At 46.6% G+C, this 27,973-nt stretch overlaps 1 protein-coding gene across 9 annotated transcripts in view; it reads right to left on the bottom strand.

Moving 5' to 3' along the window:
* The window catches only part of SMARCA4 (SWI/SNF related BAF chromatin remodeling complex subunit ATPase 4), a 52,352-nt gene extending 24,743 nt beyond the window's left edge, over window positions 1-27,609 (bottom strand). For 4 of the 9 annotated variants that reach the window (XM_090061468.1, XM_090061469.1, XM_090061473.1 and 1 more), the window contains exons 1-16: window positions 27,342-27,608; window positions 20,862-20,957; window positions 15,082-15,331; window positions 14,410-14,542; window positions 13,166-13,564; window positions 12,205-12,303; window positions 11,206-11,464; window positions 10,503-10,629; window positions 9,555-9,728; window positions 8,470-8,643; window positions 8,146-8,313; window positions 6,975-7,025; window positions 5,972-6,102; window positions 4,257-4,314; window positions 3,414-3,535; window positions 1,167-1,317 (exon numbers count right to left, since the gene is read on the bottom strand). In XM_090061468.1, coding sequence (XP_089917594.1) covers window positions 1,167-1,317; window positions 3,414-3,535; window positions 4,257-4,314; window positions 5,972-6,102; window positions 6,975-7,025; window positions 8,146-8,313; window positions 8,470-8,643; window positions 9,555-9,728; window positions 10,503-10,629; window positions 11,206-11,464; window positions 12,205-12,303; window positions 13,166-13,564; window positions 14,410-14,542; window positions 15,082-15,303 — 2,268 coding nt within the window. In that variant the 5' untranslated portion in view covers window positions 15,304-15,331; window positions 20,862-20,957; window positions 27,342-27,608. Of the gene's footprint in view, window positions 1-1,166; window positions 1,318-3,413; window positions 3,536-4,256; window positions 4,315-5,971; window positions 6,103-6,974; window positions 7,026-8,145; window positions 8,314-8,469; window positions 8,644-9,554; window positions 9,729-10,502; window positions 10,630-11,205; window positions 11,465-12,204; window positions 12,304-13,165; window positions 13,565-14,409; window positions 14,543-15,081; window positions 15,332-20,861; window positions 20,958-27,341 lie in introns of all 9 variants that reach the window. The other 5 variants (XM_090061471.1, XM_090061475.1, XM_090061477.1 and 2 more) reach the window with 3 other exon arrangements.
* Between the last annotated feature and the right edge of the window lie 364 nt (window positions 27,610-27,973).

The raw sequence follows: 27,973 nt of genomic DNA, 5'->3' as shown, positions 1-27,973 counted from the left end.
GCCCCTGCTCCCCAGGATGCGTTAACAAGCTGTAGTCATTCACTCTGGCAAACATTTAAAATGAATGACTTGTACGTTATTATTAAGCCTCTTGTTTGAGAGGCAATTATCTCAAACGGGTCATTTGGCATCGATCCATCCCATTCCCATCTGGACCATGTGCATCTCAGAGAGCTCCCTTCCAAGCTACATGCTTTAAGTTACTGGCACTGTCTGACTCATCTGTTATTTTACAAGGAATGCCCCGTCTGAGAACATAGTGGTTTTGGTCTCTTCAGCACATGTAGGATTGTAACGTCTTGCTGGCTGGTGACATATGCTAACAAGAAAATCCTCCGCTAGAGGTATTAGATATGATGAAGGTTCCTGGGACTGCACTGGTCAGTGTGACACCATATTATAAATGAGAGGTATCATTTCTGTTAGTTCCCACCTGTTTCCCCTAAGACCTTGCCTGCTTCGTGTTTTGCTGTGCTCAAACATTGTGCAGCTGGCTGCTGCTTTGAGCCCCAACAGGGATTTGCGTTGTGCTATTTAGAGAATCCACGCACATGTTTAAAACTTGCTTGTTAACCTTATTATCCCGTGATTTTCCTTTAAGAGGCTCTTGGAATTAATTCAGTTCAACACGTTTCAAACAGGAAATACTGACCTCTTTCCTCTAAGGGGAGCAGATTAAGTCAGCTTGCAGAGGCAGCTGAAATCCTTAAGCAAAGAGAAAGAGGTGGGCATGCTAACAGAGCCAGCACCGAGGAGGGCAAAACCGCTTGCACCAGCCTGTGGTCTGACCCAAACTTGGCAAATCTTATGATCTCAGTGAAGCTCTGCATGCGCTTGGCACATAATAGAAGCCAGCTTGTGCTTTCTGGTTTTGGACACTCTCAGGCTGCTTAATGAAGTCACCACGTGGTTCTACACGAGCTCCATCCAACTAACAGCTCGCAATTAAAGCGTGCAGCATGGGGAATTCTGGGAGAACCCCCCATTCATGCTGTGCCTTTCTGCACACATCTGTCCTGTCCAACATCCCCTCTAGGTACCTGGCAATGCCCAACAGGCAAAGCTGGTGCGTTGAGTCCCATGCATGTGTGTGCACCCACACAGCACCACTGGCCATCTCCATTCAACCACCCATAATCAGTGAGATTCCTGCCTTGGTTTCTCACCTGGTACTGTTTGAGTACACCGTTGACCATAAGCGTGGACTGCTTGTCCACCCGTTCGGTGACTGCATGGGCCACAGCATAGTAAGACTGCAATCCCCTCGCCAGTGCCTGAGAGACCCCATATTCATCATCAACATCTTGCTTTGCATTCCTATGAAAGGAAAGACATGAGGAGAAAAATCCTTTTTGCTTCTCTAAGAAGCTGCCCTCCAGGGCCCCCAAGCTGCCTTTTGGCCCCTAGGATCCAGCGAGTTGCATCAACACTGAAAGACTGCTTTCATTTCTCATCTTTCTTGCAAGGACCAGGGAGTAGAAAGTAAGCACCCATATGTTCATTGCTTTGGAAACTAATAAACCTTGTTCCCCTGGAATTTGAGATCCTATCCTGCCCGAACGGCCATTTGCTTTTGAGAGCACGAGGAACTTGCCAGTTCCTAGCAAAAGCTGTTACTGCCTCCACATCCAGCGGTATCTGTTTTTTGTTGGCTTTCTTTTTTTTTTTTTTTAAAGTTTACATGCACAGAGCATGCATCAGTGCAGTTATATTTAAACCACACTAGTTTCTCCTGCAAGTCACTTTCAATACAATTAAAAGGAAGATTTAAATGAGTATTCTTCTGAATTGATGGCAATTCTGTTTTATTGGTGCACCAGAAATTACTGATCTCACAATGCTTAAACTGATTGCCCGAGGAAATTCCCTATGTGCAATTTAAGGCACAGATGCATTTTCTCCGTTTCACAAAGGAAACTGGGAAGCTGCACTGAAAAAGTAAAACGTAATGCTCTCCTGGCAAGATCTGGAAAGAGAGCAGGCATCACTGCTGCCTGACTAGAATTGTTCCACAGGTTTATGTGCCTTTTCTAACTTGTCTAATAGAAAGCAGGAAAGACAGGGAAGATTTGTGACCAATGCATATCCAAGGTCTTATAAATATTAAAAGGAAACTAAGCTACTTCAGCATTAAAGTTCAGCTTTTGCATGCAGGAGAATCAGACATGCAAGCCATGTTTCGGGCAGGAGCATAATGTGGACTTGCTTTGAAATACTCCACCGTTTCCACACGCAGTCATAATGTTTCCCCACAGAAACAAACATTACCCAAAGACAGAACCTGAACTTGGCGTTCTCTGACTTTTAGTGATGTAAAATAGTCAATACTGCACTCAATTTGTTTTTCCCTCTCCAGTGAATTTCCTTAGTTTAAAATAGCTCAATTGGTGCATTCATATTGATACGACAATCTCCATTCCCATGGTTACTTCAGTAGAACAGCACACAGTGTACTACGTTCCTATAGAAAAGCATGTACTTTATGCTGCGGTAATACACCAACTTAATGCAGGAGATTGCACCTCTATACAGACTGGCACCCAGCAAACACAATAGCTTGCTACTTAAGTACTTGACAGCTACATTTCCCAGGACAGGAACTCAGGCTTATGAAACGAGAGATATGTGGTTCAAATCCAAATGGGGACTGATGTTTGCAACCCTTTTTCATTATGCTATTTTCACATATACCTGTTCTTCCTTCTCCTAGTGTGACAAAGAGCATTTCTGAGCGAAAAGAATGGTACATGAAACTGGGAGTTTTCAATTCAAACTCGTCTGTTCAAGCATAATAACAACAACCATCACAACCACCCATCACCATCACTCAAATCATTCTCCTGGTGTTCAATACTTTTGTCACCCCCTTGTTCCAATATAAAATATTGATTTCTCATCCGCTGCAGAAAAACTGAGCAGACATTTTCAATGTTTGTTGAAGGATTTAGATGCATAACCCATCATGAGAATAGTAAGAATAATAATAGAATGAGCTGTTCAAAACAGCTTAGATTTAGAGGCACATCTTAGCCTTCAGCTCTGGGTACAGACCAAGAGAAGAATCACAGCTCAAAATGTTTTGTTTGAGGCGGATAGTGGTGGAAGTTGCATGCTACTGGAAATGCCCTCCCAGACAGCTCCATACATGCTGAAATATGACAGTGTCACTTGACAGCCAGGTGACAGAGAAGCTGAACAGCATAGTATTTCCTTTAACTGGACTCAGAGAGAGTACTACGCAAGCCTCCCCTTGCTAGCTATTAGGGCACATCAATAATGCTTCCCACAAAGCCATCTGGAACACGAGAATTCCACCTGCAGCCACACTGGGCTTTTTCTTCCTCCCCCAAAAAGGTAAAGTGAAAAGGGTATCAGGAGACAACTGCCAGCCAGAGGGATTGCATAGAGCTTACTCGATAATGTGCCTGGCATCCACTTCTGAGACGTCATCGCTGTCTGGATCTGGGATCTTCTTTTTCTCCTCTACCACGGGCAAGGCAGGCTGAGCAGGCTGCGGTTGCTCCTCTTCTTCCTCCTGCCAGAAAGGAAAGGCCACGCTGTACTGAATAATCAGCTGTTTGCTCCTCTTTACACTTGAAGAGTTACCTGCATGTTCCCAGTAACCTGGAGCAGATCAAGTCTAAGACACTTACTGGAGACGTACTGAATCTAGCAGAAGGGCTCTCTGTAGCTATAAGTCATTTTTCAGTGGTTATATATCAGTGATTCTAAACCGAGATACAATGTCACCCTGGGTTGTCTTGAGATCCTTCTGAGGGTGCTGTGGGCAATGTTAGCATTATTAGGTATGCAAATGTAATCTACAAGATCAACCCAGGAGATTCCAATATAAATCCATCATGTTAAAAACATGCTGTCCTGCTGTGGTCTTTTCTGAGTTCTTTGCAATAGGTGAATTGCTCTAGTATTTTCTGCAGTGAAAAAAAAGTGAAAACTAGGAGCTGGCATTTTCTGAGGGGTGTCTCAAGTCTACTAAGGAGCACCTCGAGCCTAAAACGGTTGAGAACCATTGGGTTATATATCAACCAAGAATGCTGCTTTCTTTAAAAAAGGATGGATGAAATGCAAATGGAACTTAATCAAAATCAATCAATTAAATCAGGACCTTCCACTCAGTGATTGTAACCAATCTAACCTGCTTAGTGGACACACACATGGATGGGGGGAGGGTGTTGTTTCCCAGTGATATCATAAAATACAAGAGGATAAGTGTGATTCAAAGCATTTCCTCTTACCTCCTCCTCCTCCTCTGACCCACTTTCTTCACTGTCAGATCTTGGAGCTACTTCATATCTAATTGAACATAAATATTACTATTAAGTATCAGTTCAGCTCTTGACAGCTCTACATACAAACAGATTAGCTTGGGTTCTAGAAGCTTTGAATGCAGAACCACAATTAGATTTTTAGTACTATTTTTCTAATACAAATCACCTCTTCTCCCTTCCGCTCTCAAGTTGCTGGATAAGCACTTGGACGAATGCCTGGTATTTGGGATCATGTATACATTTATGTCTCAAACACCTCTGCAACAGGGTTTCTACTATTTTGTGAGAACCAAGGTTTGTTTGCTCAAATTTCATTGGACCGTGTATGGCTAGAAGAAAAGCTAGACAAGGTCTCGGGCACAAACTGCCTTTCTTCAGGAGCCTAAAAACTTAGTTAACTTCTTTCCCTCACAGCTACACAGTCCAATGAAATGCATGTGTGTGCAGACACGTGTGAGCGCATGTGGGATTGGCCAGGGTCAGTCCTAGATTTTGGAGGCTGCCTCAGCATCCTGGCTGTAGGAGAAAATTAAAGCAAGAGTCCAGACTGGCACAAAATGGCCTCTATGTGTGGTTCCTGAGTCAGGAGCTGGGCATGTACAGGGGAATTTGCACCAATCTGGGACCTTTACTTCAATTTTCTCCCGGGAGCCCAGCCAGTGGTCCCTGGTGTGGACCCCACCAGGCTGAGAGCAGAGTTGTTTGTGCAGTAGGGTTGGGGTGCATGCATGAAGCTGCAGGGTTGAGGCTATGTGTGTGTGCACACGCATACTGGCCTGCCCAGCCCCTCTCCTGGGAGCCACAGGGTCAGGGTTACATGTGTATGCATGTATACATGTGTGTAGGGGTCAGGGGTATGTGTGCATCCATTCACGCACGCATACACTGGCACCTTAACCTCCCCTCCCCATGCCAGACTTCCCTCAAATTCTTATGGCCACCCTATATATTACCAGACAAATCCTACATCTCATGTATGCCCTGGATCATTGTGGCTACACTTTCACTACAATATTACCACCATGTTATTTTAGTAGCTGTCTGCTAGGGCCTAGACAGACAAATGAACAGGGATACCAATACAGTTGTAAAGAAAAGGATTTACCATGGTTCAGCTGAGGTAACTATTTCATCCGTCTGCTCTTATCCCATGGTAAGTGCAAGTTAAACCAGGGCAGCTTGGCCCTAAATACAACAGGGTTAAGTTACCACGGTTTAGCTTCATTTACTGCACAAAAGGAGCAGAGAGACTAAGCAGTTACAGCAGATCACCTGGCATGTTCTCATACAGGATATGTCCCCCCCACCAACTCTATGAAGCAGAATCATTGTTTGGAAACTCATGCTCTATACTGAGATCAGCAGAATCTTGGCTTTCAGAAGTCTTTGGGCCACCTCTTGTGATTCGCAAGGTTTTAGGCCGGGACCTTGTCAGTGCTCTAGGCTACAAGAGCTTTTTTGGGCACTGGTTTAGAGCTGAGCATAGACCACAAGCTTGCCATGAGCCCCAAGACAGACACCCTGCACAAGATAAATCTCTTCCATGACCCAGCTCTTAAATGGCGATGATTTCCAACCCCTGGGACAGGCTGCAGAAGCAAAGCTATAGAGTGTACTAGATCAAATGCTAGGCCATCTGCCTTCTGGAATGATACTGGGAGACCAGCTGGGATCTGGCTTACCCTGGATTCATCTCTAACCATGCATCCAGTTGTCCAGCCTTTGGAGCATCTGTGCCAGTAAGGATCTTCCCGCTTTCAACGTGGATCACTTTAACAGGGAGGTCACTCATCTGGCTGGTTTCATCCAGAGGCTGAGAAAGCACAAATATTTATGAGGCACTTGGGAATCTTCCACCCCCAAACTCCTCATCAACTGAGTATGACTGAAGTAAAAAAAGGGGAAACCACTATGCAAGGGGTTCACCAAATGGTGGCCACAGCCAGACCAATGGGGCAGGTCAAAGATTTTGTTTCTAAAAGTCCACCGCAAGAAAAAGGAAGCCAGTGTCTTTACCAAGTGCCTAGACCAAAGGAAGCACCAGTGGGCACAAGAGTGCACAGACAGAAGTGCTTCATCTGAAATACACCTAATGTCTCTCACAAATTCATTTCCCACTCAGTATTTCCCTTTTTGTAAACAGCTCTGCAAAGTTGTCAGCACGTCTGTAACTGAGACCATGGGTTACCATGCTGAGATCCTCAAACTAGTTTTGTACATGAAGAACTACTTTTAAGGCTGGCAATTATATGGCCCCCATCTCTGTGGCAGCCAAACATCACTCACGTATACAAGGAGGCTCCATCACTCCCACTTCATAGACGCTGAGGGGCTAAAGAACTTGCTGAGGGTAATATAGGAAGCCTGTGTCAGAGCAAGGAATAGAACCCTGGTTTCCAACTTTTTGGGCTACTGTCCCAATCACTGGACCATCATTTCTCTGGCAAGACTGAACCCTATGGGTCCAGTTGGATTCTCTCTTGGAATGAGAAGTTCTGCAGAGCCCAACACCTCCATTTTTACTGGGGGAAATCGTTAAGACAGAGATTTTCTCCACATCCAGTTTCTATGGAGCTGGTTTCCCTGTGCACTTCATTAGAGCATATTGCTGTTTTCCCTTTGGCAGCAGTGAACAAATGTTTTCTATCCTACTTGGCATAACATGAAAAAGATCTTTGTACTTACTTCCCCATCTGGTCCAATTGCCGGTGTTTGTCCCTCTGCATTCTCTGCCTTCTGAAAGAGAGAGAAGACCATGGTTAGCAACTCAACACTGAAGGAAACAGAAATCAAAGCCATGACCAATATGTTACTCTAGCATAGGGCTTTTTAGGCAAATAAGCTCAAAAGATGATAGGGCTAGCAGGACAGAAACTGTTGAAGCTGCAACAGATTTGTAAATGAAGTTCTGGCTTAGCGTAGCCACAAAAGTATTCGACCAGGAATGATGGTTTGTATGGCTGCCTCCTATACAGGCAGTTTCCCACACAGATTTTCTATAGCACCCATTACCACAGCATGCAAAGCCAGCTCTTGCTAGTGAATTCTATACCTCATAGCACTAAGAGAGCAACAGAATGGCTGTTCAGAAGCAGAGAGGAACCATTTAAAATCTCCTGGAATAGAAATGCTGCCAGAAAAAGATATTTCTCACCTGTTTTTCACTGTGCCAACTCAATCTTGTATTCCTAAACCAGAGCTTGGTTTTGTTCCATAGTAACGAAGAAAGAAACTGAACTCTGCTTGGTTTTACCAGCTTTAGTCTAATCTGTGGCAATTTAGGAGGAGTTTCCTGAAAAAGCTGTCTGACCCAGTGACTTGCACCAAAACGGTTTGCAATTTAGACCATGTACAGTAAATATTCACTAGCAAATCTCCATTAGTTACAAGCAGCAACAACGTAGGGAGGTTTTGGGTTTCTTTTGCCATGTTACTATGTAAGAAAACTGCACTGCAGTTTGTAAGTAAAGCAATAACCCAAGAGATCTGCCTTTGGCTGAAAAATCTAACAGAAGAAAAATGCAAGATACTGGTTTTTGAGATGCAACCCCAAATAGGGTAGAACACCTGGGGAGACCACAGGTTCTGATGATGCATTCAGCATCCACTTCTGGAGTTCCCAGGCCAAGCTTGGCATTGGATTAGAGGGGAAATAGGGTGGCCTGTCTTATCCTAGTTACATCCTTTAGTATTAGTGTGAGTGACAGTTTGTTCAGCAGAGGCCTGAGCTGTGAAGGTAGAAATAAAAATGAAACAAGACAAGACCATGGAAAGAATTCTGAGATCTCCAAGCTCATAGCCTGCTCAGGTTCATGCCCTGCCTGTGCCATCCTCCCCTGCATCCTCCTGAACTCACCTTCTTTTTCTTTTTCTTTTTTTTCTCCTTGGCAACCTGCGCAGCCTTGTGCTGACGTACCAGTTCAGTCAGGTTTGCTACATACTCATCTGTCTGTTGAAGCAGGTAGGCCAGGCGCTTGTCTTTCTTCTGGTCAATCAGCTTGCGGTACCCTTCCTCATCTTCAGCCTAGAAAGCAAGAGAGAGAGGAGAGAAAAAGAGAGATGGCCTTCCTTGCTGCTGAAAGACCATCTAGAACAAGCCAGCTCATGCTCCCAGGCAGGCTGAAGACAGTCGACATAACTCAGGTGTATAACATCCTATCTACCCTGTGGGAAACCTCACCATGAGGCGGCGCATTCTCTCCTTCTCAATCCTCTCATTCTCCTTCTTCTGCTCACGCTCTGTGTTGGCATGGTAAGTAGCCACGGCCTTGGTAAGTTTCTGAATCTTGCCTGTGACAGAACGGTGGTATTCCTTGAAATCCTTTGCATGCTGGAGAATGCTGTTGAGGTATTCCTGAAGGGACAAAGGGAGAGCAAATGAACACAGATGTCAGGATACTGGAAATGGGCACCCTATTGATCAGCGCTGAACTACTGTATATCTTCACATACAACATACCCCAAGATATAACACACACCTTGTTTCTGAAAAGCAGATCAATGAAAATAAAGAAAAAGATTTCCAGATGTATGCCTGTATAGAGCAGGGACAGAAGCTACTCTTCAGCTCACTCGTTTCCCTTTTTCTGTTAAACTAAAACTGAAACCCTAGCTGCTGCTAAACTCTGGTTTCCTTTGATGGATCAATGATGTTGAAAAGAGCTAAAGAGTCTCCAGGCCTCCAAAACAGGAGGACAGAGACCAGAAGCAGCAAGCAGACAGCAAAACTGTCCCCCAAAAGAGTTAGCTTCATTAATAGAACATGAAGACCATAAAAAAGGAGAGAGAACTATTAACACCTACAGAGTGAAGAACAATGAGCCATGAAGTCAAATGACTGCCTCAGCTGCCCAACTTGTAATGCCACAACTGATGCACTGCAAAGCAGAATTCAAAGCAGGGTTCTTCTGTCCCAGGCAGAAACAGTTTCCCTGCTCAATACATGCACCCCAGTTCTGGGGGGGCTGATACTGGGGAGGGAAACAGTATATCATATATGACCAAGTGTGATAATTCACAGTAATGCAGTAACACCTCTCCCTGCCTTGAACCATTTGGTCTGAGGATTAATTCACCTTCACACTGAACACATAAAAATCTCTCTTCCCATTACCATACTTCATGTGAGAGAACATTTAATTTTAACACCTCAGAAAGAACCCACAATTTGATGGTGTCCGCATTTCAGCTCTCCAGGCAGAAACAAGTTATGGTCCTTACAAATCTCAACCCCAATGTCCCGGTCTCTGGAACAGTATAACTTGCCTGGTGCTTTTGCCTGCGTTTCCGCTCCTGCTCGATCTTCTGCTGCTTCTCCAGTTTCTCCGTGATGCGCGCCTCCCGCAGTGACTGCCGCTTGCTGCGCTTGTAGGCCTTGGCATTGAGGGCAGTTTCCAAAGCAGTGTCCCGCCTCATGCACACCACCACTTCCTGACGCAGCTTGGGGAGAAAGTCAATGCATTTTAGCTGCGGGCATAATTCTGTTGGACCAAAATAATGCCCAATATTATACCATCTCTCTACTATTAAAGGAGCAACCATGCTTCTGGAGATGGCCAAGGCAAGAATGTCAAGTCTAAAACGTGCACAGAAATAAGCTGTGACTCCATAAACACTTTCTCATGGCTCCTCAAAGCAATGTTCACTATTAAAATCCCTTTCCTGCCACTTCACTTTAGCCTTCTGGAGTTTAAGTGGGACTCAGCACGATGACTGACCCTGAAACACTTGTCTATGCATACAGGCCAATTGCACCCTCAGAGGGAGAAAAAGCAAAAGCCAGCTGTCAGATCTCAGAATAATGAGTCATAAGAGGCTGCCACAACACAGCAGAACTGTGGTTCTCCCAGTTTGGCGTCCCATTGCACCCCTAGATCAAGTAGGACAACAGCCCCTCTCATCAAGCATCTTTGCCTCGAGCCATTTTAGATTAGATGAGCAGAAAATGGGGATGGGCCCATGTTCTCACTCCAATATTAAAGCAAGCTACCATTCCTCCTTCTCAGGCGATAAGCAAATACCATGAGGCAGGGCCAGGGTGTCCCTGCCATTCGTTGTTTAATTTCCAGCCACGCACAGATACAACGTCCCCAATTAACCTGGTTCTGTACATTCAGCATTCGCATGAGATTAGAAAAACTCACCATATTCGGCTAATTCCTTCTTCTGAATTGGACACTGGGCAAAACCAGCTGCTGGAATGTCACCACCTACCTGTCTCTGGAAGTTGAGCAGCCTTAGTGCTTTAAGTTCAATGGTAGCTTTGGTTCTCAAGTCACCAGCCAGGGACCCAGGAAGGTTTTCCAATTCTTGGATCCTGTGAGCAATCCGAGCCTGCAATCTGCAGAGATCACACAGAAATTCATGGGAGATGAAGACAGGACTGAGTTTGCTATGTATGTGCCCTTTTCCTCTTCAGCTGAAAAAAGGGTCTCAAATATATCTGTGCTCTATCAGGTCCTTAAAGCACTGGATCTCAACTATTATGGGGACATGTGGCAGTGCTGTACATCTGTTTCTAAAATGATGTTTTAGACATGGTTTAATGAATTGGCATACCATCAGCTCTCTTCTCTGGCATGAAAGAGACACTCACTTGCTAATGTAGTGTTGGGCAGGTGTCAGCCCCGAAGAGACATGCAGATGAGTGTCAGCACAGCAAAACAGAAGGTTTCTGGAGCTGTACTGATTGGCAAGGGAAATAATTTATGTCCAGTTCCCTAAGAGGGTCCGTACAGCACAAGTCAACTGGGACTATAAAGAGGGAAAAACATGTTTACTTGATACCAGACTAAAATGCAGGGGAAACCATAGTATTCCTGACAAAGGAGGCACCGACAAGAAAATAAAAGGGGAAACACAGCCAGTCCCTTTCACATCAGCATCCCACATCCCAGACAGAAGCCAGAACTGTTACCTGTACTCTCGCTCCTGTAGGATTTCCACAGGGTCAAGTCCTCTAGGTTTCTGGATGGGAGTGATCCGGTTCTGCTTCTGATGTAGCTGTACCATGGGGGCAGGTTGGGCTGGCTGCCCGGGGGACTGAGTCTGTGGAGGCATGACAGGAGATGCTGCCGGAGGTACCGCTGGGGGTGCTGGTGAGGGACGGCCAGTTGGTTGAGGAGGAATCAGTTTCTGAGGTGTGCTAGTGGGGGTTGCAGCATTTGCCATTGGTCCTGTGTGAAAACCAAAGCAGAACAATACTGGGGCATGTTTCTTTTCCTTCCCTTGAGACTGGTCAGAATTTCAAGGTGGGAAAGCTGCTAGGACTGCTCTTCAGCAAGGAGCTTATATCAAAAGGATGGGCTGGAGGTTCTTTAATGGGGGACAGAGCAGGTGAGAGGGTGCTACTGTTAAGATGCATAAGAAGAACTGGACACCTGAAGCCTCAGCTGGCTTCAAAGCTTCTGGGGGTCTGGACATGTTTCACTGCCTAACTTCAACTGATTATTTGGGCCTGAAGAACCCAAAGGCAGCCTTGCTACAGTTCTGAGGCTGGCACTTTGGAAAGATCATTCAGAATCTATGTATTTCTAACCCCCTCAAAGGCACCAGAGGCCAACCTGCAAAGCCTCTTTCAAGCCCTGGCCTGTTTGCAGGAAAAGCCAGCAGGAGGTAATAAAGCCATGAGGCAATTCTGAGGCTCCTTGGAAGCCAGAAGACTGCCATACCTGGTGAAGCTCCCCACCTGGCAACGATGCACAAGCTGAGCGTGAGGTCGACTGAGATCTGTCAAAGCTCATGTGATGGTACCCTACTGCACACCACGGGGAGGGGAGGTGAACCAGTGGGAACAGCGAGAGCAGGATACAAAAGGGAATGAGATGTCCAACTAAGGCACCAATGTCAATGGGAGGTTAGGAGCCTAAATAGCACCAGGGACCTACATTGCTTTCTGGCTCCAGGCCAGTCTTACCTTCAGGCCAGGGCTTTGGGGGCCCACCAGGCGGTTGCCCAGGCATTCCTGGGGGCACTCCTGAGGGTCCAGGAGGGGGCATGTTAGGCCCTCCTATACCTGTGGAAAGGACAGAGAGGGGGGCCAGCAGCTGTAAGACCATCTACAGAGTAACATGCTAGCCCATTCCTTGCATGCCGATTACAGGAACTCAAGTGAGGCTCCTTCCAAGCTTTATAGCTATTGAGTGCTAAGCCTGTGTGCCCATGTCCACTGACAAGGTCCCTTCCCTGATGAACACACAACTCTGGTTCAGGCAACCTAAAATATGCATAAACAAGACAGCAAGGGGGTAACAGCAGCACAGACTGAGGGGAAGGAAAGACATGGGCTGCAAAGGGGGCAGAGAAAATGGAGCATGTGCAAGGGTTGGACTGAAAGGGTTTGTCAAAGAAGGTCTGACAGAGCAGAGAATATGGAACAACGAAGAGAGGATGAGGAAGAACCCTAATAGAGTTGGTGGAAGACACAGGCTGGGGACTGAATAAATGTTACACAGGGCATTATGTTACTGTGGCATAACACAATGGGGGCCAACCTAAGTGCTACAAATTAGCCCTCCATCCTCCCCAATTGCCACGCCAATGACCTTCTCCTGCTTGATTTGCTGCTCTGCTTTCTGTTCCCTGAGCCTCATCTACTGTTCCGCTCCCTGCCCTGTGACCTCTGCCTGATCTGATGCTCTACTTTCTGCTCCCACCCCTACCTGCCATTGTGTTGCCTGCCCCCTCCCAGATCCACTACAAGCCACACCTGGAGGCTGTCCATGCAAACTGTGGCACTTGTCCCATAGGTTGGGCCCTCCTGGCCAAAAAGGCATCATAACAGCAGAGAAAAGGTGTGACCCATCACTACCTCCGTGGGACAAGTCTATAGAGGCTTCCTGGAATCCAGGCAAAGGAACAAGCATGCCGATGCTTACCATGAGGTCTGTTATAGTTGGGAGGTGTTGGTCCGGGTCCAGGCCCAGGTCCTGGTCCTTGCACTGGTCCTGTCCCAGATACAGAGGGTGGAGGTAGTGTCGGCATTTGCTGCTGCATTCCAGGCATTGGTCTTTTTCCCTGCACTGCCATTTGGAGGTGATCAGGTAGGGGCTGTCCTCTAGCCAGCATCTTATAGGCCATAATCTGAGCTCTTAACTGGTGCAGCTGGTTCTGGTTAAAAGGGGTTGGGCCCCGATTCTGTTGACCTAATGCTTGTGGGTCAGTACCGTCCAATGGGACTCCTCCAGGACCGGAGGACATCTGCGGGCCGGAGGATGGACCGTTTGCTGGGACTGGGCTCGACGCGTGCTCCGAACCACCCAGGGGAGAAGGGTAACCTGGAAAGGAGACAAGCAGCTAGGCCAGAGCACAGCATACACTTCCAGCAATGCCAGAGCACGCTTTCAGCTCCCTGTAACCTAGACAGGAGAGTTGTTTTAAAAAAGACTCCAGGGAAAAAAATTTAAAAAAGCATTTAGTGCTGGTCACATTTCTAGGAGTGCACCAGGACAGGTCTAGGATCAAAGACTTAAAACACAACAAAAACACTGTTAAGGGATTTTAATCCTGGATGGACAGCAGAGTCTGCCCAGATAGACACACAGGTGTGCTGGTGGCTACAAATGGCTCCAAGGTGCCTCATGCGCTGCCTTCTCCATCTATGCCCTCCTTGTAGAATTGTTTTCTGCAACCATATTAGATTGGAAGCCTTCCCAGCCACAAAACCACCCTGCCCTAGAGTCCCTTGACCTGACTTCAAAGGAGGCGGCACAGGAGATGAAGGAGGGAGGAGATCCTGGCACAGCAGGAGGCGGCACAGGAGATCCTGCCTCAGGCATGAGGTTGGACAAGATAGCCTGACTTCCCTATGGTTCTAAGGATACTCAGTGGTTGCACAGATATAAGTCAGCATCCTATGTGGAATCGTGTGCTCTGGGGGATTGTGCCAGGAGCCCAGAATGGAGCCATTCTGTGTGACATCTGTTCCCAGTGCTACATTGTGCAGAGGAACAGGTGGCTTTTCACAGAAGTTTGTAATTTGTAGCCAGACTCTGCACTTCATTGAGCTAATGCAGCATCCCAGGGGAAGCAATAATCAATAAAGGGAACTGCACCAGTTGACTGAGGTACTGAAAGGTCTCACAACAGCCTCCCAAATCCTCTGCTCTCCCCACCAAGAGACCTTGGGAGTGCTGATCCATTGGGCTTGGAGGAGGGCCCATTCCCGTGTGTCCACCAGGCCTCATTCCCATCCCCTTCATTTGGCTGTAACGAGGATCATCTGACAGCCCCTTCTCATGCATGGAATCCATTGGCTGAAAGAGAAAGAGCAGTGATCTAAAACCTATTTAAAAGCAACAATCGTCAAAGAAACTGCTGAGCTAGTCTCAGCAAGACAGCCAATGGTGATGGAGTGTGGTGTGGGGCAGTCTTGATTTAGGTTAGCAATGTTCTGGGGACATTAATCATCTGCCATACGTGGATATAGCCTAAACAGCTGGCATGCAATGGGGCAGAAAAAAAATCACCACAAAAGAGAAACATTAAAGGATCTCTCACTTCTCACACATGCATGACTTAGTTGAAATCCACATTAAGTAGGTAAGACAGAAGCTGGAATTCCCCTGCAGGCTACAAAATCTGCTGGAGGCATCAACAAGTACATACCAGGTCTCTGGGGCCACATTGTAAACACCCAGGAACCCCATTTTGGGTAGCTCTCGCCAATACTAGACCCATCAGTCTTCCAAGTTCCAAGGTCAATTCCTCAATAGTTTGGAAGTTACACATTCAAACCACACCCCAGCAGTTACAACCCCTCACATCCCTACCACACGCCAATACCACCTCTTACCTTGTGCATCTGATGCATGTTGTCCTGAGCATAGCCCCCGGGGCCTTGAGGTGGCATAGGGTGTCCTGCAGAAGGGGGTCCAGGGCTCGGTCCCATCATACTATGTGCAGAGCCAGGTGAAGGTCCAGGGCTGGGGCCCAACATTGCACCAGGTGATGGCCCAGGCCCAGGAGAAGGGCCAGGGCGAGGCGTCCCTCCCATTGGAGGATCTGGAGTAGACATCTTCAATGGAGCTACTCAAAGGAAGGTCCTAGTGCAAAAGAATATGTGGTCAGGGATCTCTTAAGACAGCCATGTTGCCACAGGATGGCTGGAGAGGTGGTAGGGAGGGAAATGTACCAGAACTGACTATAGACCCTACCGAGTCCTTGAAAAGATCAGGTTGTCAAAAGACAGAACCAGACAGAATGTTAGGCAGTAGGGGAAAAGGGGAACTAACTCCAGGCACCAGAATATGGACTTGGTAGGAGCACTTCGTACATGGTACCAAGATAAAAAGGCACACTGGGAACTTCAGAAAGCCATTGGTTCCCTACAGCCTGTTCTCTAGCGCCTGGTCCAGGCTGCTTCTACACATCTCAGCTTACACAACTGCCATGTCTTCTCCAAGGAGATGTATTTGAGGGGCTTATATGCCCTCTATATTATATGGATAAAATTATGACAACCAGGCCATCTGTATGCAAAGCAACAGGAGTTCACCTGAAAGTGTGGATTTTATATTAAGTTTGTTAAACTGGTACAATTCACTGTGCAGATGCTGACAGTTTTAAACTGGGCATATATTAGCTTCTCTTGTATCAGGAACTGCAGAGGGGCAATTTAAACCAAAAAGGACTACATTTTTTTTTTTTAACTGACAAGAGCACCTAAGCAGGGTTTATGAGGGTTTTTTAAAAAGAGGCAAGGATTTTTTACAGTGATATTCTGTATTGGGCTAACTTAATCAGGTCTATTATTTAAAACTCATCATTGCTTATTGTTTTAAAACTCATTTTCAATTCCTGTGTGTAGGCAAGTTCCATACCTCTTCTGTTTCTCTAGATTATTTATTTCAGATAAAAGACTGGGACTGATGGCCAGTCCAAAACAACATCAATTCAGTATAATTATAGCAAACAGCCTTCTCTAGCCCTTTAATCTTCTCTGACTACACACATACATGCCTTTGGCACTGGATGGTAGTTGTAAAATGTTAAATCACTAATGCACACTAAAAAAATGAGCCATAGCTTCAATGGTACAAGGCAACCTCACGCCTAGTCAAACCCAAACTATAAAAATATGAGGATCAGTCCACCAGACAGAGGTTCAGAGTGAACAAACCAAGGGAAGAGTGTTCTGTGAGGGCCTGGCTAGTATAGATGGTGTTTACAGCAAAACAGCATTCTCATAGTAGCAAACTACAGCCTGCAATGATGACAGCAGGAACAAAACTAAAAACAACCCAGTTGGATGACCTGCCATTTCAGGTTTGATTTGCCTTTCCATTTAAACGTTGGGTGTTTGGTTTTTTTTTTAAAGAAATGGATGCAGTAGATTTTGCTGCATCAAACTCCACTGAGGAGATGCTGTTTAAATAACGAATGCAGCCCATTTGTACATAAAAGTCTGCAAACGTTGATGGAAACAGTTGCTTGGAAGTGCACTTTGGAATAAAAATTTCTAATTATCCATCTGGATGTTTCCACCAAAATAAAACTAAGATACAAGCTGCAGGGCTGCAGCAATCGAGATTCCTTTCATTTCCAACATGGCAAGAGATTTGAACGTCTGTATTTTTGAAGATTCCAGATGGTGAAAGGGAAGACAATGCCCAGGTAAAATAAGCCAGGAAGAAAAGAACATTTATTATACAGGCATACCTCGGAGATATTGCGGGTTCGATTCCAGACCACCGCAATAAAGCGAATATCGCAATAAAGTGAGTCACACAAATTTTTTGGTTTCCCAGTGCATATAAAAGTTATGTTTACACTATACTGTAGTCTATTAAGTGTGCAATAGCATTATGTCTAAAAAACAATGTACATACCTTAATTAAAAAATACTTTATTGCTAAAAAATGCGAAGCGAGCAAATGCTGTTGGAAAAATGGCACTGATATACTTGCTCAATGCAGGGTTGCCACAAACCTTCAATTTGTAAAAAACGCAATATCTGCGAAGCGCAATAAAGTGAAGTGCAATAAAATGAGGTATACCTGTAATCATTTTTGATCATACTTCCCTGCCCCCAATCTCAGAATGAGTAAACGGAGACAAAAGTCTGTAACATAGCTGCATTTTCACTCATAGAGGTAACTACACCAAAGCTTTCACCAGACATAAAATCCCTATTTGCTGCCTGAATCAAACTAGTGTCTAATAGATTATGCAAGAAAAGATTCAGTTGCCCGTGAGGCAGGTAATATAAACTGAACTTCAGGTGGCAAAAAAATAGGGATGCAGTATTACCAATTCTAAAGTTACAGAAATTCTCAGAACAAGGAGTCTAGGGAAAAAAAATTATGCAACCCAGCCAGAACGTGCTCCCTAAAACTGTCAAGCTACATCGGAGCAGGTAAATGTTTACAACCGCCTGTCACACGGGAACCCAAATCCATTTCTGGATTTCATGCTCTGACACATATTGCAGCTGTGAGAGCAAAAAAGGTACCAGAAGTGGGAGCTGACGGAACTGAATGCAAAACCGTTTTCTAATATATCACAAAAGGGAAAGTATCTCAGGGTTTAAAGGATTGTATAAAGAAACTGATTGGAATTTATGCCTTAAACTCTCTCATGAAAAGAATCCAAATCTTTTCTATTTTTTATTACCTCGCAGGGTTAAATATTTGAGAAGCCTTGAGGAGTCTTACTCTTGAGGAGAGAAAGATGCCAGGCAAGTTTGTCTCTTAGAATCAGCAGACTGGCAGGAAGTTGGGATGCTGCTGCCATTGCTTCCATAACTGACCTCTCCAATTTTTCAGGACTAGACAACACATTATAACATTGTGAGACAATAATCCAGTAGCAAACCTTTCTTTATTACTATATTTTCTTGTATACAACACACATTGGCCTATATGGAGTATGGTATAAACCTTGTTTTTCAAAGGTAAAAGGAAGGGGAAAAAAATTTTTTTCCTTGTAGTAAGTAACTGGATAGCAGCAGCTGGGAGCTGAACCTACTCTTTGTTCTGTCCCTTGCAGATTTTACTTTCACTTTTTCCCATCATATCCAGAAACTCTTTTTACCATATTTCTCACATATAATGTGCACCAAAATTTCCAGCAGCTGGAGTTTTTTTTGGCAGCAGTGCTGTGTCTGCGTGTGTGGGGGGGGTTGGTTGTATGTGAGAAAATATGGTATTTTCTGTCCGTCCATCCTTTTAAGAAAGCAGCAAGAGTCTAAGAAAGAGATTGGACATTTCTGTGATTAGCAAGAACAGCCAGAGTGACTGCAATTGATACTGAAAAATTAGGAAGAGATGTTAACGACCTCCGTGAGTCCTGAGGGTTCACAAGCCAGTCTGTAACCAGGAGGTAGCAGAGTGAGACCCAACATGCAGGAGTAGCAAGTTATCAGTATTCTGGCATTTTTACCCTGCCTCCTCTGAAATACCTGCATACCTCTGTCTACATTATCGGACAGTGGAGACTGGGCTAGATCAGTTTGGATCCAGTCTGGCAATTCTTAAACAGGTTAAGAAAATGCAGAAAAAATAATAGAAATGTAAGTGGATTCCAGGTTTTGGAAACTTCCACCCCATCAATTTAATTAAAAAATGTGCATCTGAGCACAAACATGATCCGTAATTTACACAGCAGCACAATATATAGTCACTTCAGTCACTGGGAGCCAATCTCCTGATCAAGGCATGAGACACAGTCACTCTGTCCAGGCCATTCCCTTACTCACACAATTTGGGTTTCAGTGAGATTGGAAATGCCCTCACACATGAATGTACAGAACTCAGAGGAATCAACTACAGATTCTCTCCTTGGTAAGATTTTTCTTGGGAGCTATGAGGTTTGTTTTAAGGGTGCTGCAGGGTGCAAACACATATACATGATTCACATGATAAATCTAGATATTTTAAATAGGAATTCATAATGTGAAAAGCATTCCGACATCTTGTGACCTTTCTGAACTCTTTGCAATGGAAGAATTACTCTACATTTTTCCACGGTCAAATGAGTGAAAGCTAAAAAGCTGGCATGGAGGGGAGGAGAAGCTGGGGCTTAAGTTTAACAAGGTTTAGAACCTCTGCCTTAAAGGGTATTATGGACTTTTCTCCCTTCTAAGGATGTCTTTAGTCAGGGATTGCACTCCTGGATCAGTTACCAAACAACACAAAGTCATGCCACAGTCCTTTTTAAATGGGATTTGGATCCTTACTGATTAGCATTTCCTCATTCAGGACAAAAATAATATCAGACAATCCTCCACAATGTCACTTAAACTTTAAAGGAGTGTTAGTGTTCAAGAACCCTGTCACTAACTACACAGGGAGTTTGTATGCATATTTTAATTTAACAATGCCACTTCCTTTCACACATGCAATTACATTTAAAAGGATAAGGCAAGTTGCAGTGTGTCTGCTCCAGACAAGGTTCAGAGCTGTATCTCTACCCCTTGATCTTTAAAACAACTAGGGTCCATTGCTAAGCATTCTTAACTGAGTCTGTAAAGTTACAGTGAAGTGCAAGTACAGCCCCTAGCCCACAGTTTTGGTTCATCTACTGACTGATTTTTGGGCACAGGTATCCAGGCTACTGGCTTTTTGCCTCTCTCCAACCTTCACAATTTTAACAGGACAATGCACCAGCATTTTCTTTTTCAAGCTACCGTTTGTGTTACCCTGCCTCTGCTTTCCAACAGCTAATGGCCAAATGAAAAACAACGAAAGAAGAACTTACTTTGACAAGAATGTGAGGAGGACATCACACACTTACCTATAAAACCTGAACCCTATTCAGCACAGGAGATTCCCAGCATGACCCACAAACCTGCAACTTACAGCTGGTCAGGGAAATTTATAAAGTAGCTGATTTTTCATTGGCCTGGCTACAAGTTATGCATTTCATGCCCATGCTGGGAACAGAAAATATGATCCGTCAGGGAAAGGACACTAGGATTCCAACCGCTCTTAAGGACTGAACTCAAATGAATTTACACCGCACTTTGAGGAACCTGGATGTTGTCTGAAATGGTCTCTCACTAGAAAGGAAACAGGCTCTTGGACCCAACAAAAGAATTCAGAAGGGCCTTGGATGATTCCATACCTACCTTCTTCTCAAATGACATCCAGATCTGAGAAAGTGTCAATACAAGAAGTTATCTATTGACCCACCTATGCTCTTTCAACACATTTCTCAATGATGGAGATGAATATACTCTACTTCCTAATGTCAGCTAAGCAAAATTTCAAGAGTCTGTGGTTTTCTCTCTGGCTGTAGGGGACAGAACTAGGAGAAATGGCCTCAAGTTATAGCAGAGGCAATGTAGGCTGGAGATGAGGAGGAACTTTCTGACTACGAGGGTGGTCAAGCTTTGGAACAGGCTGCCTACAAAAATGGTGGAATCTTTATCCCTAGAAACGTTCAAGAGGAAGTTGGACAGATCCTGCCTTGAGCAGGAGGCTGGACTAGATGATCTCAGGATGTCTGGTCACTTCCAGCCTGACTTCCCTATGCCTAGGGCCATTATATTAAAAAAAGATCTCATACAGCTTGTGACAGACTAATACTGTAACAAAGATGGACTAGTCAGTGGCCTGCCAGTCCAGAACTTACCTATGCACATTGAGGTCTCCACTAGCTCACAGCACAGTGTCAGTGTGGTGAGAAGGGGGTGACTGAGGTTTCAGGATTACGAGTTTTAATCCAGTGCTGTAGGAAGAAAATTGGAAATTACCTCTCACCAACTGGATCTAGCCAATAAACACTCTATGTCACAACAGAGAACAACTGGGTTTCCCTTTTTCAGACCAACATGGGGAGAATGATTGTGTTTTGCTCCGCAGAGGTACTGGCTATGGACACCAGACATGCTGGTGTATTCATGACAGGACTGATCATGGTATTCCTCTGCAAATGTGGCTGCACTTCATGGGCTTTGGCTCATTTGCCTTTCTAGGCTTAAAAAAATATCTAAAAGAAATATAGGATCTTGAGATCTTTTGTTGCTTATTTACTCTCTGGCATAAATTAGTGTTCATATCAAACCTCCGGCAGTGGAGCTAATACTGCCTCACCGTGACCCTCATTTGGATGTATCCACCTCCCTCAGACTATAAACTATGTAGGGCAGGAACTATCTTTCTGGACTGCAATTGTACAGCACCACACACAAGAGGGTCCTGGACCATGGAGCTCTTAGGCAGCTCCACATACACATATGGGACCGGCCCACACAGAACCAAACCCAGCTGCTGCCCTTTGTCCTTCTTGATTGCATCTCCCCTAGGGAAAGATTATTTTTATACCCCTGCTATAATCCCAACATAGAAAGGGTAGTTGTAGATTAAGTCAAGGGAGCCGGTTAACTGAAACCCTTTGGGGAGGGCAGCCTGAAGGTATGGTAACCTTAATAAATTAGGCTGTGGGTTAGGATTCAGGAGGCCTGGATTCGATTCCCAGCTCTGGTGCTGCTGGGTGACCTTGGGCAAATTACTCCCTCCTTGTGCCTCTGTTTCCTCATCTGTGAAATGGAGATAAACAATCTCGGGCTCCCCTGTATAACACTTGGAAATCTACAGGCAAAAAAGAGTGACACTTTGTTAGTGAAGATAATAATAATTGCGCACTTTGTGCAACGATAAGTATTTCCTTAGCTCAGGGGCGGCCAGACAGTGGTACGTGGGAGATTGAGGAGGAAGCAGAAAGCAAAACAGCAGACCGGGCACGGGAAGAGGTTCAGAGTGGCCATTAGGTTACAGTAGTTTGTAGCATGCCTGCCAAAAAGGCTAGTGGCTCCCAAAGGCTTAACATGACCCAGGATTTGTCTGAATCTGAAACGGGGCACTCATTCATTTTATAACAAAAGGTTTAATGAAGAGCAGCTGATGAAATTCCATGTGCGATATGTCCACAGGACAGCAGTGCTTGTTTAGTCCATCTGACAGGTGTGTTTGTGGCCGTCTTCTGCCCCCACCTCCTCCCCAGCACATCTATTTCTTCAAGGGTGACAGGCAGTCCACCACTTGTCCAGCACTTGGACAGGCCCTAGGACAATGGAGTCCTGACCACCAACCAGGCCTCCTGTGCTAATGCATTTTCAATATATAGGCATGCATCCTATGCCATCTACTTGATGTCTAAGGACCACTGCTGGACATCCCAGGACGTGGCTGGCCCAGAAAGACTCCATTCCCTCTCCCCAGGGAAACAGGATCTGTCACTGGAGGCATCTAGCACTCCATTCCCAACCCCGCCTACAGCACCTCCAACGAGCTAGAAGGGAATGTCTATTGGAACCCATTTCTTCAGAGAGGAGGCACCTGTCCTCTTTTGGGTGACGAGGAGTGTGGGTCCTACCCCATCACTGAGCGGGACCTGCAATCCAAGTCTACCACTTCCTAGGCAAGCACCCCAATGCTCAATCCTAAGCAAGTGCCACCACCCCAATTGCTCAAACAGCTGCTGCACCTGGTTTGTCTCAGGCTAAAAATCTGGGGACTCCTGCAGAGTTCACACCCTTTCCCAGAAGGTGAAGTAGCTACATGGGTGCCCATCCTGTATTGCTTCTGAGCATGTGCAGTAGCACAAACCTAGATGCCTAGGTAGATTATTTCATGACAAAATGGAGACTCATTTGGAATCTGGGTGCCCAGAAGGGTTTGCAGCTGCCATGTAACATGGCACAAGACGCACTTGGTAACTTAGTGGCTTAGAAGTCACCTGAGTGTTACAGGGACATCCCAGAGGTGAACTAACAAATCAGACTATTCATTGCCTCTGTGAGATTTAAAACCAGTGATTCTGGGGCAAATGTATCTACTTTGGCAGCAGGGATCTCAGCTCTCTCTCAGCACATGAAGTACATATTTTAATCAAAACATGATTATGAAATAATAGCTGTGTGGTGGAGAATTGTTACTGAGCCTCGATAGCAGGAAAGACATGCATTATGGTTTTATTCCTTTAGTATGTTGGTATTTGTCACGTTCCAAAGTTTTTGGTGCATTTTAGATTCACAGGTTATAAGGCCAGAAGGAATCATTGGGAACATCTACTGGGAAGGAAAATACGTTTGGTCTAAAACATTCTGCCTCTCTTTTGTTCACAAATGAAGCTTGGCAAATTCATGTTATTGGATAAGTTCCTTTTCCAGTTTACATGGTGGGGGCCTTTGACAGAGAACATTCTCATCACACCAGAGTAAGAGCCCTTGGTGAGCTTAAAAGCCTTGAAAACCATTCTGAGTAGTAAAAATCTGGAATAAAGAGGCATTTTCCTCTTGCTGATAGCCACATGGAATTACAGGTTGGGTGGTTTTTTTAAAGGCATGTGAGGGATCTCGGTGCCTGACTTCCCAAGACTCCTCCGAAAATCCCAGCTGCAAACACTACAGGTACAACCCCACATGAGATTTCTGTGACCTCTGGTTTAAAATTCCTAGGCTGCAATATGCACATTCTATATCTGAAAGCTAAACCTGCATAGAAAGGTAATCAAATATGCCACCAGAAACTTAAAAGCCACTCATTTCTTAGAGGATCTTAATGCAACTCATGAATTTTAAAAAACAGCTGCACAAATCCTTTAATTATATCCCCACTTCTGCGTCTCTTTAGATTCTGATCTTTGAAGGAGGAAAATATAAATTATTTTAACGCAGAAAATTAACAGATTCTCTCAGTTAAACTTGCCTAACCCTTTTGCATATTTGAATGGTAGGAAGCTTAGAAGAGCACAGTCCCAGCAATCTGAGTTAGCTGCACACCATTTATCTGCCACTGCGCTGAGGGACCAAAGCAAAGATAAACTCAAAACACACTAAGATACATGAACAATCCACCAATCAGAAAAAGTAAGAAACCTGGAGAAAAACTCACAGCACGTGTCTAATGCCTGTCACTCTCCTTCTTCTCTGAAGAAGAGGCACAGAAAATCAGGATGTGTTTTACAGTAAAACAAAAAAAAAAGTCTAAGAGCTGCTATTAGTGCATCAAAACCATTTTCATGAAAGAACAATTTGGACATTTCAAGTAATTTCTCTCTCAAGGAAGGAATTAAAGGAAAACATTTGTAAAAAGCCTTAACATTTAGAACAGCGTTTCCCAACCTGTGTGCCAAAGTACAAAAGTGTGCTGTCAGAAGTTAACAGGTGTGCCACAGAATTTTGCCATGGCAATGAGCTACAATAGTTATGAGGACGGGGAATGCCTTAACAGGTGTGCTGCGAACAAATTTTATTACTGCAACTGTGCCCCAGGTTGGAAAAGGCTGGGAAACACTGATTTAGAACATGGTATTATTACATGCAGTCAGAGATCTCAAGATTTTAACACTGGTTAATATTTGAGTCAAGATTTTCCACAGTTTTACATAGAAAAGTGTAGTATCTGGAAAGCCAAGGGCATTTTGTAAATGTTCAATTGAGAAGCACCTCCTTCCATGAGCTGTCCTGAGGTACATGCCATGAAAAAAAAAACATATTATTCAATGCATTTACAAGGACAGTTAAAGACAAATGCCACAAAACAACAAAGACCCTGCTTTAAAACAACAGACTACATTGTTAGTGGCAGCCTAACCGAGAAGGAGAAAGAGCAACCCACAGTGAAGCAGGAGATGAAGGGAAGACAGTTAAAACCCACTCCTGATATCAGGGCACAGGGAACATCCTGTCAATTGATTTGTAATAGTTGGTCCTGCTAAAGAAGGAAGTCCATTTGCATTCAAATGTGCTTTGTGCATATCAAAATTCCTGATATCAGGGCACAGCGCACAGGGAGCATCCTGTCAATTGATTTGTAAGAGTGTGCTTTGTGCATATCATTAAAAGCGTGTATGGGGTGAAATGTGGGAGGGTTTGTTTTTTTTTTTTTAAATTGAACACAAACCCTGGGAGAAGATCCACTTTAAAACTACAGCCCCAAATTCATGCAAATGAGCTAGGAGGAAGGGAGGATGACTGTGTGACAATGGGCTTTGTGTGCGGGGTTACTTGTGTTTCTGTGCCTAGTCTGTGCAGCTGCTGCTGTGAATGGTGTTCTTTTCAGCCCCCTCCCCCAGCACATGAGAATGGGCTTTGTGTGCCTGTGTGTGCACGGGTGCACATGTGTGTGCATGTAGAGGAGAGCCTCCCTAAGATAGCAAACCTGGGCAACGGACAACAGCTTGGAGGAAGGGGTTCCTGGTCCCTCCAAGAGCAGAGATGAACTGACTTGGCTCCCATGGGTTTCTTCCACAGGCTTTGACATTATTTTTACTAGCAGAAACTGAATGCAAAAAAGGGCTGTGAGTTAGAGGCCTGGCCTCAATGGTGACCCTCACGCCACCCATTCCCCAGGAAATGGGAGGGGTAAGGGACCAGCCTGGTTTTGTGGGGAGAAGACCAAATACAAGGGCTGGGTGGGGGAAAGTGATGACTATGGGGAGGTGCTCATTGTCAGGGTAGGTCTCCCAGAAATGAGATGGGGAGAGGCTGAATGGGGGCAGAACCCCCTTAGGGCTGGTGGTGATGCTAAACCCAGGAAGGTCCTCTGTTATGTTGGGGGAGGACAGGAGGGGATGAGGGTAGAGATGCTGATGGGAAAAGCCCATTCTCCTGGGATGGAGAACAGATGTTGACAAAGGGGCAGCTCCCTTGGAGGGGATGGGGGGCAGATGGTGATGCTGAAAAGCAGGAAGAAAGTAGGTACTTCAAAGTGGGGGGATCTTAAAAGGGCATCTCCCTTGGGGGAAGGATGAAGAAGATATTGTTGAGGGAGAACACACTATTATTCTGGGAAGGATGGAGAAGAATCCCAGTAAGTGCGGGTCACAGGTATGTGTGTGGCGGGGAAGGGATGGGGATGCCAAAGGGAGGGATGAGCTGCCCCCCATGGGGTATGAGGGAGGGGAGACCCCCCCCACACACACCCTGTAGGGTATGAGAGGGGGAAAGATGGTACTAGATGAGGTCAGGTGTTCTGAGTTCTCAATGGTGGGGAGGGATCTGGGGAAGGGAACTGAGCCCCACAAGGGCTGGGGAGGGAGACAGCAAAGCCCTCAGGACTGACAGAGGCAGATGCTGCTGGGAGGGGGACAGAAGCAGGAGGAGCTGTGTTGGGGGGCTGTCTGCAGAGACACAGGGGATCTGGGGAGAGGAAGATAGGAGTGCCAAGGGAGAGGCAAGCAGAGCCCCCCATGGGGTGAAAGAGGAGGGAGATCATTCAGTGAAGCATGGGGGGGAGAGGGCCCCTATAAGGTGTGTGTGGGGGGGGGGGGGGAAGAGAGATGCTGATGGAGGAAGGAGGGCTCTGAGCCCCAGAAGGTAAGAGGGGGTTACCAAAGGCCCCAAGAGCAGATACTGCTAGGGAAGAAGGACCTGGGGGGGGGGAGCTGAGCCCTTTAAGTGCAGGGGGCTGCAAAGCCCCCAGGAGGAGACAGGGCAGCACTGGTGCAGAAGGGAGGGAGGGACTGTGGTGGGGGGTGCAGAGTGCCAGGCACCTGCAGGGAAGTGGAGATGCCTGGGGAGGGGCCAGAAAACCCCCTGATGGAGATGAGGGGGGATCCCCTTGTGGGGGGAGGAAGACCACAACACAGTGTGAAGGGGGAAGAGATGCTGCTAACTGGTCAGAGGGAGTCTGAGCCCCAAATAGGGAGGAAGGGGCCTGAGCCCCATAGAACCCGGGGAGCCACTAAACCCCCCATGTGGTCACAGGGGCAGATGCTGACAGGGCAGGGCCGGGGAGAAGGGGGCTGCACAGATGCGGGGATCCCCCCACGGGCTGTGACAAGGAGGGGAAGAGATGCTGACGGGGGTCTGAGCTCTCAGTGGGCGGCAGGAGACCCCTCCCGGGACGAGGCTGCACGTGCCCCGCGAGGATGGGGCTCCGAGGGGGAAGGGGCGGGGGCCGAGCCCGCGTGAGACGACGCTGCGGCGATGCCCCCCGCCCGGCGAACAATAGTCCCGGCCGCTCCTGTCGCGCGCGCCGAGGTGTCTTGACCCGCCCGGGCCACCGTAGCCCCCCTCACCGCCTGGCCCGGTCCCATTCCACAGAGGGGACCTGGCTCCGCGGCCTCCGCCCCGCCCCCGCGGCCCCCCCCGCCCACAGGCCTTACCGCGCCCGGCGCTGCGGGAGCCGCTGACACGGTGCATCCCTGCCGCGGCTACTGGGGAAGCGCGCGGGCTCGTGTCGGGGGGAACAAAGGAGCCGCCGCCGCCGTGTGCAAGGGAGGCGCGCGCGCACGCGCTCCCCCTCCTCTGCGCGCGCTCCCGCCGCAGCGCGTCCTCAACCAGCGCCGCGCGCCCCCGCCTCGGCTGATAGGAGGGATCCCACTGCTAGCCGGCCGGCCGCAGCCTCGTGCGCCCGGGGGGCGGGGGAGAGCCAAGCCAATCAGGAAGAAGACGACAACATTTTCGCGCTCCTTTGGCCGGGCTTTTTTTCGGACCCCATCGCACCTCAGCCAATTGGTGACGGCGGGCCCACCCCCTCGCGGCTCGGCGGCCAATCGGGGTGCGCTACGGGGGCTGCCACTGTCTCCCACCTCCCCTCGCTCCCTTCCGCTTTGCGCTGACCCCATCCAGCTCCAGCCAATGGGCGGGGGGAGGGGGAGGCGGTGCCAGGCCGGCTTCGAGCCCGGCTCGCTCCTCTAGGGCGGGGCGAACGCCCCTCCCCCATTCCGCTGGGGGAAGTGGAGGAAGAATTGTCGCCGCGCATGCGTAATACTAGCGCCACTGCGGCGAAGGGGAG

The sequence above is a fragment of the Crocodylus siamensis genome, chromosome 8, assembly GCF_052110815.1.
Source record: "Crocodylus siamensis isolate JL-2025a chromosome 8, ASM5211081v1, whole genome shotgun sequence".
Taxonomy (NCBI): Eukaryota; Metazoa; Chordata; order Crocodylia; family Crocodylidae; genus Crocodylus; species Crocodylus siamensis.
This window is presented reverse-complemented; position numbering and strand designations above follow the sequence as displayed.